The 13,508-nt window shown below is 42.0% G+C and overlaps 1 protein-coding gene and 1 long non-coding RNA gene across 6 annotated transcripts in view; one reads left to right on the top strand and one right to left on the bottom strand.

The window, feature by feature from the left end:
* Window positions 1-2,385, top strand: part of LOC140476332 (galectin-5-like) — a 25,314-nt gene extending 22,929 nt beyond the window's left edge. For all 5 annotated transcript variants that reach the window (XM_072568775.1, XM_072568773.1, XM_072568774.1 and 2 more), the window contains one exon: window positions 698-2,385. In XM_072568775.1, coding sequence (XP_072424876.1) covers window positions 698-847 — 150 coding nt within the window. In that variant the 3' untranslated portion in view covers window positions 848-2,385. The remainder of the gene's footprint in view (window positions 1-697) is intronic.
* LOC140476333 (uncharacterized) overlaps window positions 1-5,724 on the bottom strand; it is an 18,022-nt gene extending 12,298 nt beyond the window's left edge. Inside the window, exons 1-2 of the long non-coding RNA XR_011960448.1 lie at window positions 5,597-5,724; window positions 2,661-2,763 (exon numbers count right to left, since the gene is read on the bottom strand). This is a non-coding gene — a long non-coding RNA (uncharacterized lncRNA). The remainder of the gene's footprint in view (window positions 1-2,660; window positions 2,764-5,596) is intronic.
* Between the last annotated feature and the right edge of the window lie 7,784 nt (window positions 5,725-13,508).

A 13,508-nucleotide genomic window follows, 5' to 3' on the forward strand; every position in this document is an offset into this window, starting at 1 on the left:
TAATCTTGTAAACCTCTATAAGTTCACTTCTCAGCTTCCGACGCTCCAGGGAAAACAGGCTCAGCCTGTTCAGTCTCTCCCTATAGCTCAAATCCTCAACCCTGGCAACATCCTTGTAAATCTTTTCTGAACCATTTCAAGTTTCAGAACATCTTTCCTATAGGAAGGAGACCAGAATTGCATACAATATTCCAACAGTGGCCTAACAAATGTCCTGTACGGCTGCAACATGACCTCCCGACTCCTGTACTCAATACTCTGACCAATAAAGGAAAGAATACCAAACGCCGCCTTCACTATCCTATCTATCTGCGACTCCACTTTCAAGGAGCTGTGAACCAGGATCGTTGTTGGGTCCACTACTTTTTATCATTTGTATAAATGATTTGGATGTGAACATAGCAGGTATAGTTAGTAAGTTTGCAGGTGACACCAAAATTGGAGGTGTAGTGGACAGCGAAGAAGGTTACCTCAGATTACAACGGGATCTTGATCAGATGGGCCAATGGCTGAGAAGTGGTACATGGAGTTTAATTAAGATAAATGGAAGGTGCTGCACTTTGGGAAAGCAAATCTTAGCAGGACTTATACACTTAATGGTAAGATCCTAAGGAGTGTTGTTGAACAAAGAGACCTTGGAGTGCAGGTGGTAAACATAGAGTAGTTATGTTTGTAAACTGACTTTCATTTTCTCCAGGTTCTGATTCTTGGTGAACCAAACCAATACAAGTTGGCTGCAAACAATCAACATTTGTTGGAGTTCAAACATCGTTACAAAACTTTGCAAGATGTTACGAAGGTTTCCACCTACGGTGAAATTGATCTACATGCAATGTCAATGATTTAAACACCAAAAAAATTATTTGAATGTTATGTCCAGCACTTATTGAATATACATACATATATTTTTCTGTTCATTATTTTATATCCAAACTAATGGTTGATTTGGATTGATTAAAAACCCATAACATAATTGAGTATTCTGACAGATTCCCAAACTTAGAATGAAGACTTTTATTAATTGCATTTACTTTACAATTCTGCTATCATTGAATCTGTCTGAGAAAACCAGAGAGTTATTATAACAGGGCATTCAGACCATTGAGTCTATGGGAGTATTTTCCCCAAATAAAATGGCTTACTTTTCCTGCTTCTTGCTTGTTTTATTACTCTTTAATACTCCCCCTTCTCAGACAATATCTAATTGCTTTCAAAATGACTCAGTTTTCTTCTTGATTGAGGAAGTCACATTTCACACAGTACTTTTTTTTTCCCAATCCCTACTTTTCTTGTGTTTGTATTTGACCCTGTCTGCTCAAGTAATTCAACAGAGACAAAAAAGACTAGATGCTGGAATCCAAAATAGACAGGCAAGCGGCTGGAAGAACACAAAGGTAGGCAACTTCAGGACGTGGAGAAGTCAACGTTTCGGGTGTAACCCTTCTCTCCTGAAGGATGGTTACTCCCAAAATGTTGACTTCTCCACCTCCTTATGCTGCCTACCTTTGTATGTTCTTCCAGCCTCCTGCCTGTCTATCCTAATAATTCATCAACCAGTACAACCAATTTGTTATTACATATCTTTATTGTTAACCCTATAAGACTGTGAACACCTTTTTATTAGGCCATTTCATAAGCTTCTCAACTACAAACTGTAAAATTCTAAATTCTCAAGAATTGTATCTTCAAAATTGGAATTGAAACCTAGCATCATTTCAGTGAATTTATGTTGCATATCTTCCCTTAATCCCATTTCTTTATATCTTTGCAACTATACACGGTACATCACCTACAGCTTATATATTTATTCATCCAAATCCTCAGATTGGAGGTGGAGCTGACTCCAAAACAACTATTCCTTTCTAAAATGTGTGAAGCTTTGTAGCTTTGTGTAGCGCCTCATATACCCACTAAACACCCTAACGGATGACCACCTCCCACACCACCCTACCCCCACACACCTAGCACTCTCATTTTTAGGTACCCCACTCACTTCCCCATCTGTCCCATCACTCCCCCCCCCCCCCTCCCCCCCCCTGACCCGCTCACTCCCCAGGGCCTTTGGATGATTCCATCCTGACATATGGCAGTAAGTGCAAGAACAAATGTGTAAGTTTTGGCCTACCAGGTTGCTCCTCTGCTAAGTGGACCCTCTCCCCAGTTTTCACTGATGCATGCATTTGGGAGTGGCCAGACTCTGAAATTAGCCAGATTAACCATCAAAAGGTAAATGGGTGACAAATTGAGAATTATTGTCAATCAAACCTGCTCCAACTCTAATCTGAAAATCTGGGCCAATACTGTGATTTAAAATTGAATTAATTATGTGTGTAATTTGACCAAACTTTATATTTACTGATGCAATAAATAAAATTGAACAAATTATTTTGTGTATATATGTTAAAACCTTTGTAGGAGGATTACACTGTCACTGTAATCTCATGATTGCATGGGTCACATTACAAAACAAAAATACTTTATCAAATAATTAAGCTGATCAATGAAATATCTTCTCTGGTTTTAAACAGTAAAATCTATTAACCAAATTTCTTAAACATAATTATTGGTTTATTATCAAAATGGAAGTTGTTTAATGAGGGTACAATAATTGGGTAATGTACATAGTTTGTAATACAGTAATTGAAATACATTTCCCTTACCCTCCAAAAGCATTGGTAAGGAAGACTTTACAGGATCAGCAGGGCTGAATTTACATTTGCTGTTCCTGGTACCTTGGTTGATGCCAAGTGGTCCACCTATATACTTTTTAACAGTTGGGTGAAATTGAAAGGCTTATTAGATCATCTGAGGCATCTGAGAGTCAACCAGTCAATATCAATAGATGGGGTTTTCACAGTCATCGTTAAACTTGAATTCCAGATTTTTAAAAAAAATTATCGTTCTCAATCTGGTGTCGTAGGATCCATGCCAGGTCCCCAGGTCATTACCTAGATCTCTAGATTCCTTGACCAACGACAATACCATGACAACGTCATTGCTGATATCTGCCACCTCCTTCCAGAAGACCAGGGAGCCTGCATGACTAATGATACTCAAGACCAGCACAGACCAGAATCTCTTTTCTTTGGCTCCTCCCAAGAATTTAGATAAGTCCCCAAGGCCAAAGTTACAATGCGAAGTGAGGAATGAGATTGCTGTGCCTTTGGTGATGATCTTTACATCCTCACTCTCCACGGGAGTAGTGCTGGATGATGGAGAGTGGCAATTGTTCCTCTGTTCAAGAAAGGGGATTAGGGAAATCCCTGAGAATTACAGACCAGTCAGTTGTACATCTGTGGTCAGCAAGGTACTGGAAAGGACTGAGATAGGGTTTATGACTATTTGGAAAAACATAGTTTAATTAAAGATAGTCAGCATGGTTTTGTGAGGGGCAGGTCATGCCTCACAAGCTTTATCAAGAGATGGGACAAGTTGACGAAGATTGAGCAGTGGATGTGGTGTATATGGATTTCAGTAAGGTACTTGATAAGGTCCCCCACAGTAGGCTCATTCAGAAAGTTAGAAGTTATGGGATACAGGAAAATTTGGCCATCTGGATACAGAATTGGCTGGCCAAAAGAAGATAGCGAGTGGTAGTGGAAGGAAAGCATTTGCCTGTATGTTGGTGACCAGTGGTATACGCAGTGATCTGTTCTTGAGCCTCTGCTCTTTGTAGTTTTTATAAATGACTTGGATGAAGAAGTGGAAGGATGGGTTAGTAAGTTTGCTGATGATGCAAAGTTCTGTGGTGTTGTAGATAGTGTCGAGGGCTGTTGCAGGCCAAAACAAGACATTAACAGGATGCAGAGCTGGGCTGAGAAGTCGTAGATGGAGTTCAACCTGGATAAATGTGAAGTGTTTAATTTTGGAAGGTCAAACTCGAATGCTGAATGCAGGGTTAAAGATAGGATTCTTCGTAGTGTGGAGGAACAGCGGGATCTTGGAGTCCACGTACATAGATGCATCAAAGTTCCCACCTACGTTGATAGGATTGTTAAGAAGGCATATGGTGTTTTGGCTTTCATTAACAGGGGGATTGAGTTTAAGAGCCGCAAGGTCTTGCTGCAGCTCTATAAAACCTGGTCAGACCACACTTGGAATATTGTTTCCAGTTCTCGTCGCCTCATTACAGGAAGGATGTAGATGCTTTAGAGAGGGTGCAGAGGAGATTTACCACTATGCTGTCTAGATTGGAGGGCATCCTTATGTAGAGAGGTTGAGTGAGCTAGGGCATTTCACACTGGAGTAAAGAAGGAAGAAAGGTGACTTGATAGAGGTGTACAAAGTAATGAGAGGCATAGACAGTGTAGATAGCCAGAGATTTTTCTCCAAGACAGAAATGGCTGTCACAAAGGGTCATAATTTTAAGATGATTGGAGGAATGTTTAGATGAGATGTCAGAGGTAGGTTTTTTATGCAGAGAGTGTGGCTGCATGGAATACACTGCCAACGGCAGTGGTAGAGTCAGAGACATTTAAGCGACTGCTGGTCCAGCACATAGGGGACAGTAAATTGAGAGGTGTGTAGGTTAGGGGGGAAAGTGAGGACTGCAGATGCTGGAGATCAGAGCTGAAAATGTGTTGCTGGAAAAGCGCAGCAGGTCAGGCAGCATCCAAGGAGCAGGAGAATCGACATTTCGGGCATGAGCCCTTCTTCAGGTGTGTAAGTTAGGTTGATTTTAGATAAAGATAAATGCTTAGCACAACATCATGGGCCGAAGAGCCTGTACTGTGCTGTCCTGTTCTATGTTGTAATTTACTGTATGTGGGATTTCAAAATACGCTGTTCACAGATCTGGCTGGGATTCTGTTTGGAGTGTCAGGTGGACTCAATGGGCCAAATGGCCTTTTTCCACATTGTAGAAATTCTATGAAAAAATGCATCTCCCAAATGACCATGCCATATTTGCCAGATTCACTTTATAACTGAAGAGACCACTTAGGTTGAGAGATTCCTTGGATTTTTTTTGCTCTGGCTGGTCAAATCTCCCACAGATTGGACTCAGATGAAGAGACTTTGCAGACAAGTTGTAATGTTTAAACATCCCCTTCCAAATCCATTTTGATTTAGATGCCTCCTCTCTCCCTCACCTTTGGTTGTCTGCATTGCTCTTAATAGGCTTTGCATGCAAATAAATAAATTGGAAAACATGGGTGACAGTTATTAGATTAAAAATACTATGGGTAGTTTGGTTGTGGGAAAAAAGATGTTCCTGACGATAAGGGAGTCCAGAACCTGGAAGTCACACTCTAAGGATACAGGTTAGAGAATGATAAACCTGTGGAATTCTCTGCCACACAAAGTGGTCGAGGGCAAAACATTGAATGTTTTTAAAAGAAGTTATCTGTATAGTTTTTAGGGCAAAAGGGTTCAAAGGGTATGGGAAGTAAATAGGAACAGGGTTGGATGATCAGCCACAATCATTGAATTACAGAGCAGGCTCAAGGAGTTGAATGACTTCTTCCTGATCCTATTTTTGATGTTTCTATGTAAATTGAGAGTTTTCACCCAAATACATGGGCAATGTATTCCAGACACCCACCATCCTCTGGATGAAAACAGTTTTCCTCATAATCCCTCTCGTTCTCTCTCATACCTGCAATTTTCAGTCTTGACATCCTTCTTGTAAAGCTCCCTGTTCTCTCTCGGGAACGCCATCATGTGGAGGTACCAGTTGTCACAAAGCTGATCCTTCTCCTCAAAGTTACTGTGTCCTTGATTTTCTACAGAGAGGTCGTAAAACAGCTCAGGCTCTGAAACAGCTAAGTTGGTGCAGAAATGAATGGTTTATTGAGGCCCTGTTTGTTCACCCCTAATCAGATGATACCCTAGGCCAAAGGTTTTCATGTTTTAGAAATCTCTTATGTAATGAAAGGAGAGTGGCCAGTCCAGACAGCTGAGGTTTTTTGGTTCGGTTACAGCAGGGGATGTGTGAAACGAGCTGCTGGACTTCTCTCTCTCCTTGCAAACTGTAAGCCTGTGCCATGTTTTACTGTTTATGCTAAGGGATGTCTGTGTTTTCGGAACAACATCATTAATTTGGGTTTGGATAGGGTAAGTTATCGGGTGTTCTATTTTCTGTTCTTTGTGTCTCATTCCGTAAGTTTGCAAATAAATTTTGTTTGTTTAAAACTTGGAGTCGACCCAGCTAGTTTGCACTGGGAATATCAACTTTACACCTAGCTAAACAAATAGCAAAGTTACGGTCTGGGCTACCTGCTTAAAGAGGTTTTGAGGGGTCTGGCCTAGTCCATAACAGAGTATTGGACAGGGATGGACAAAGTCAGAAGTCCCACAACAACACGGTATAGTCCAACAGGTTTATTTGAAATGACAAGCTTTTGGAGTGCAGCCCCTTTGTCAGGTGGACAATTATGCCCTTCCTGAATGTGCTGACTAGACCTGTGCACAAATCCCAGCTGTGGCCTAACCAGTGTCCAGTATAATTCCAGCTTTACATCCTTGATTCTGTATTTATTATCTCACTCAATGAAGGATAACATTGTTACCATAATATCACCTGTCCTGCTCCCTTCAGGGATCCGTGAATGTGCACTCTAGCGTCTCTCAATTCCTCAATACCTTCTCAATACTGTCCTAATTATTTGTGCATTCCCCAAATACATAACTTTTCATTTTTCCAGGTTAAGTTCCCACCTTGCCACTTTCCTGTCCACTCAACCATGCATTGATATAATTCTGCAGCCAACATGCATCCTCTTCACTATCAACTACACACCTAATTTTTGTGTTGTCTATAAATTTCCGAATTATACTTCCCACATTTACTATATATATAGCACAAATGGCAAGGCACCAACACTGTACCCTCTGGTACACACATGCAGGAGAAGACTGAAGGTGTTTGCGCTTGAATGCAGGACTCTACTCACCTTCTGTTGAGGTCATTGAATCTCTTTCAACATTTCATACCCAAATTTCTAACTTGTCAATGCAGATAATGTCTGGCTTGGTGAATCTTTCCAATGTCTTTTGTTTGCATTTCAGAATTTTAACATTAACAGATCTTTTGTTGCTTTTTATTAATAAAAGTGTGAATGTTATGCTTTGAAAATTGAAACTTGAAATTCCAACTTTAATAATATACCAAATAAAAAAATAGGAAACCAAAGACATTGGAAGTTTTCAATAAAAACAGATAACATTTCATTGTGTAATAAATATATAAAGTGTATTTTACAAGAAGGTGAGACGGCTGAAAAATAATTGGGTCAATTTAAAGATACCCACAAGGTGGCGACATTTGCACATGATTTGAAACTACCAGGACATGATTATTGGGCATCTAGTGAGCTGAAATTCAGACAGGGGCAATGATTAACATACAGCAATCGATGCAACAAGGTTTCATGGCAACTTGGATTCCAATGTAACTGCCAGTTAAGTGGCGGGTGTGGGGTTAGAATTTCAATTGGGGTCTCCCGGTACTGTCAGTCACAGGCACATTCCTGCTTGTGCTGGCCACAGTCATGGAATAAATCTGTTTACATTCTGAGGAGTGGGCAACAGTCAGTTCTACAAGACCATCACAAGTAGTCAAGACAATCGCATCTTGTCAATCAGGAAGCTGCAAACATAATGGCCAGGGGTCTGGGCGGTCATGTTTATGGGTTCTTCATCGAAGTCTGCCAGAGGTCTAAGGTAAATACAGTCCCGAGGGTCCATGCATTGAGGAAGATTCAAGGGAGGGGCTTAGGGAAAACTGGGAAATCACTACCAAAAGCAACGAGTAGTCGAGGCTGTGGGCAGATCAGCAATGATCTAATTGAATGACCAAGCAGACTTAATGGGCTGAAAGGTCTGTATATGCTCCCATGTCTGATGGTCTTATGGAGAGGGGAAAGCAGAGTTAAGGGTTTAGGTGGGACAAGGGGATAGGCAGAACAGAATTGGAGGAAATCATAGTCTGTAGGAGGAATGAATTATTGACAGTGACCACCGTGGCCTCCACTGGGGGAGTGCAGAGGACATCATTAAGGTATAAAGTCTGGGTTCAAGGGCAGGGAGAACAGTTGGAAGCAATCTCCAAAGTGGTGGGTCTCCAGGTGAGGGAGTGAGTTGTAAAAGGTTGTAAGGTGGTGTGAGGTAAAAGGATTGAAGGACGTTCTGGCAGTGGGAGTGGGAGAAGGGCAGTGAGGGGTGGAGGCGGGGTGATTGGGAACTGGTTGGTGACCAGGTAGGGCCTGTGCTGGCATACCCAACATGAGCTGTGATGTGAAATGCAACCAGAAAATGGTTGGGACAATGCCCAGGGTGGACAGAGTCACCGTCACTTTGATGAATGAAAGCACAGGATCCACGTCTGCTGGATGTTGGGTTATTGAAGGGGCAAAGACTTAAAACAGCAATATGCAAACTGCAAGTAATTTATAATCCAAGAATTTCTTTTCCCATTTGCAATGCATGCAGTATTAATGTGCTTTAGTGACTTGTGCCATGCCATTGGTCTTTGCAATGACGTGGAGGGGCTGGTGTTGGACTGGGGTGGGCAAAATTAAAAATCACACAACACCAGGTTATAGTCCAACAGGTTTATTTGAAAGTACTAGCTTTCAGAATGCAGCTCCTTCATCAGGTAGCTGTGGAGTAAGATCATAAGACACAGAATTTATAGCAAAAAATCAGTGTCATGTAATGATACGATATATTACCCCAGTGCAACACCGGCACCTCCTCATCATGGCTACCATCGACACCACGAACTGCTGGCTGAAAGTGGAGAGAATCTCCAAGAAGGGGCAGCACGGTGGCACACTGCTGCTTCACAGCGCCTGAGACGCGGGTTCAATTCACGCCTCAGGTGACTGTGCAAATTCCACACATTCTCCCCACGTCTGTGTGGGTTTTCTCCGGGTGCTCCAGTTTCCTCCCACAGTCCAAAAACGTGCAGGCTAGGTGAATTGGCTATGCTAATTTGCCCGTAGTGTTGGGTGAAGGGGTAAATGTAGGGGAATGGGTGGGTTGCACTTCGGCAGTTGGTGTGGACTTGTTGGGCCGAAGGGCCTATTTCCACACTGTAAGTAATCTAAAAAGATCGCGCATAATGACAGACATTAAGTTTCTACGAAGCAGTCACCCAATCTGCAGAAATGCAAGAAAGCAGGATTACGGATCACAAATCCACTCAAGCCAATACTTCGTACCAGTTGCATGACACTGGGATCTTTTGTTATAAATTCTATGTTTTATGATCCTGGTCCACAACCACCTGATGAAGGAGCAGCGCTCTGAAAGCTATTACTTCCAAATAAACCTATTGGACAAAAACCTGGTGCTGTGTGATTTTTAAAATTGGTTTTTGCATGTGTAACATGGGCATCTCAATGAAATAAAAGTTAGTAGCAATGTCTTCAAATGAGACGAATGGTGTCAAAAGTTTCCCATCACTTGTAAAGTTGTGGGACGAGGGGACCATCACTTCATCATGTCTCATGTAAGTATTATGATGAACTGTGCTGAATTCAATGAAAAGTTGAATAATTGAGGTTGGTCTGTGATGAGAAAGGGTGCACCCCATTATTGATGCTGATTATTCAGCTGTTACAGCACCTTCAGAGTTGGTGCACATGCTGTGACCAGGATGGTGGTGGAGCAGATAACAGACCTCCTGAATATATGGTTGTGCTGCTTTAACCGGTTTAAGGAGATGGTACCTTCAGTATAATTTGGACAGAGTACGCTGCATCATCCTGGAGTGTTGTGTTCTGCACAACTGGAGCAGCAATGAGGTGACGTAGTAAATGCAATGGAAGTGGGACTTTGGGAACAGTTTTCTGAGAAAAACGACATGGGCATTTGGGAGGAGGAAGCTCTCCTTGTGCATGACAGAGCTCAGCTGTGTCAGGCTCCAGATGACAGAGTAGACCTTACTGGCACTAGACAAGAGCTGGATATTGCAGATCATCATACATGTAAATAATGTAAAATAGTCATTAGTCATGATGCCAGCATTGCATTGTGTATGTGGAATCTCTTTTGTTTTAGAGACTTGAACATGTAACACCTGCTCATTTTCTTCCTCTCTCCCTGTTATTCAAGGGCCCCCTCACATTCCTGTTGAAGGGCTTGTGCCCGAAACATCGACTCTACTGATCCTCAGACGCTGCCTGACCTGCTGTGCTTTTCCAGCGCCACACTTTTCGACTCTGAATTCCAGCATCTGCAGTCCCCACTTTATCCCAAACATACCTTCCAGGTGAAGCAATGCTTTATCTGTACTTCACTGCATCCCTGCTCATAATGTGGTCTCCTCTACATTGGGGAAACAAAGCATAGATTGGGTGACTGCTTCGTAGAACATCTACATTCTGTCCACAAAAAAGACCCTGAACTTCCAGTTGCCTGCCACTTCAACACACCACTTTGTTCCCCAGCCAAGATCCCTGTATCAGGCTTGCTGCGGTGCTCCAGAGAAGCTCAGTGCAAGCTAGAAGAACAGAACCTCATTTTCTGTTTGGGAACCGTAAAACCTTCTGGACTCAATATCGAGTTCAACAATTTTGGGATTTGAGGCACTTCTCCTATGTCCTTATCCCAACCCTCACACACACCAGGCCTTATTATCACATGGTTTGCATTATTTGTCATTTATATAAATGATTTGGATGTGAACATAGGATGTATGGTTAGTAACCTGGCAGATGACACCAAAATTGGTACTACAGTGGACAGCCAAGGAGGTTACCTCAGAGTACCATAGGACCTTGATCAAGCAGGCCGATGGGCCAAGGAATGGCAGATGGAGTTTAATTTAGATCAATGTGAGGAGCTACATTTTGGTAAGGCAAATCAGGGCAGGTCTTATACACTTAATGGTAGGGTCTGAGGGAGTGTTGCCGATGAAAGATACCTTGGAATGCATCATAGTTTCTTGAAAGTGGAGTTTCACGTACACAGGGTAGTGACAAAGGCATTTGGAATGCTTGCTTTTATTGGCCAATACATTGAGTATAGGAGTTGAAAAGTCATGTTGTAAGGGGCATTGGTTAGGCCACTTTTTGAATATTGCATTCAATTCTGGTATCCCTGCTATAGGAAAGATATTGTGAGTCTTGGAAGGGTTCAGAAATGGTCTACAAGGATGTTGTCAGGGTTGAAGGATTTGACCTTATAGTGAGAGGCTGAATAGGCTGGAGCTTTTTTCCCTGGAGCATCGGAGGCTGAGGGGTAATCTTATAGAGGTTTTTAAGATCATTAGGGGCATGGATAGGGTGATCTTTTCACCCTAGTCAAGATCGTTTCACCTGGGTAGGGGAGTCAAAAAGGTAAGAGGAGAAAGTTTTAAAAGGGATCTAAGGAATAACTTTTTCACGCAGAGAGTGCTGCGAGTATGGAATGAGCTGCCAGAGGAAGTGATGGAGGCTGGTACAATTACAATATTTAAACAACATCTGGATGGTACATGAATAGGAAAGGTTTAGAGGGATATGAGGAAAATGTTGAAAAATAGGACTAGATTAATTTAGGATATCTGGTTGGCATTAACGAATTGGACCAAAGAGTCTGTTTATGTGCTGTACATCTCTATGATTCTATGCTATTACACACAACACATTGTTAGCCACTAATTGTCTCCATTTGTAGTTATTCATTCTCCAAGGCCAATTGTTATTCACAGCTTTCTCTGTTCAATTGTTCTTCTCTCTCTTTGGGTTCTCTCTCCATCTATCAGTTATACCTTACCCCTTCCCCTCACCCTATCTTCTGTTTCTTAGCTACCATCAGTTTTGAGGGTCACTGGACCTGAAACATTAACTCTGATTTCTCTGTACAACTACTGCCACACCTGCTGAGCTTTTTCAGAGACAAAACAATTGCAGATACTGGAATCCAAAGTAGACAAACAAACAGGGGGCTGGAAGAACACAGCAAGCCAGGCACCATCAGGAGGTGGAGAAGTCAATATTTCAAATATAAACCTTCCCAGCAATTTGTGTTTGCTCTATTTGTTTTATTTGTGTTTGCTATTGCCGACTGTGAATAAAAACTCATGTTTGAATTTCTTGTTGGAGTGTCATGTTCCCCGACTTGACAATGACAAGATGCAGATATTCAGTAAGTATTGGGCACAGAGTAGCAGTAACCAGGAGAGTGTGGTTTAAATGGAATGCAGCTAAGGACAGATAAACCATGTGACATGGTTGTTAAAAAGCAATCAGTTTGAGAGAACAGGATTTTATGTGAGAGGGAGTGTCAGCCATATTTGCCATGTATCATGAGCACTGTGATATTGTGGCTGCTGTGTCATTACATTGCAAGTAAAAATCAAGACTGGAGTGCCAATACTTGTCTCCATGCAGCCTTTCATAGATGGTGTGGGTGAGAGAAATGTCAACCTTTCAATGGATATCTGCTGAGTGACACATTGTTCTGGGAACCGCACAGAGTAAGGTGTGGCTAGAATTGCATAAGATGCACACTATAGGGCCAGGGCAAGTAATTAGTGAGGTAAGTTTGGTAAGATACAGCAACAGATCTTACGGTGAAAGCCCTGCAAGAAACATAATACAACTGACACTTAGCCAAAAACAAATGTACAATTCAGCCCAATGTTTCTATTCCTAAAATCCAGGATCCCATATACCCAATTAACTACTTAGTAACCTGCTCTGCCATCTTTAGAAATTTGTGTGCAACCACTTCCTGATCTCACTCTTTTTTTTCAGCTGCTCTAAAACTCACATATATTTTCTCTCCACATTATTCTTATCAAATAGTGGCAACTTATTTTTCTGTAATGAATTTCATCAAGCATTTGTCAGCTCAGTCCACTAGCCTGTTTATTATTCTCTTGAAGTTTATTGCTATTTTCCTCACTGTTTACAGTGCTACCAAGTTACTTGTTAGCTGGAAATTCCGAAGTCCTACTGCTATTCAGAAGGCTAAGTCCAAGAAATCTGTAACAAAAATAGCAGTAACCCTCATCCCTTGGAATTCCACAATTCCTCCAATCCAAAAAACCGATGCTCCTCACTTATTCATTCTTGTTTCTAAACACTAATTGGCCATCAATGTTAAACTTTGAGAAAATGAGGACTGCATGTACTGGAGATCAGAAACAAAACGTGTGGTGCTGGAAAAGCACAGCAGTCAAGCAGCATCCAAGGAGCAGGAGAGTCGACGCTTCAGGCATAAGCCCTTCATCAGGAATGTTGGGGGGTGATGGGGGGACTGAGAGATAAATAGGAGCGGTTAGGGCTATGGGAAAGATAGCTTGGAAGGTGACAGATAGATGAAGGTTGATGGTGATAAGTCAGAATGGAGGGTAGAGTCAATAGGTTGGATGGAAGATGGACAGGTATGATAGTTCAAGAGGGTGGTGCCGAGTTGAACGGTTTGATCTGGGATCAGGTGGGGGTGGGGGGAGGGAGATGAGGAAACTGGTAAAACTGACATTGATGAAATGTTGGAGGGTCCCCAGGCAGGTGAGGTATTCTTCCTCCGGGCATCAGGTGGCTTGGATTCGGTGGTGGTGGAGGTCCAGGACT

The sequence above is a fragment of the Chiloscyllium punctatum genome, chromosome 4, assembly GCF_047496795.1.
Source record: "Chiloscyllium punctatum isolate Juve2018m chromosome 4, sChiPun1.3, whole genome shotgun sequence".
NCBI lineage: Eukaryota > Metazoa > Chordata > Chondrichthyes > Orectolobiformes > Hemiscylliidae > Chiloscyllium > Chiloscyllium punctatum.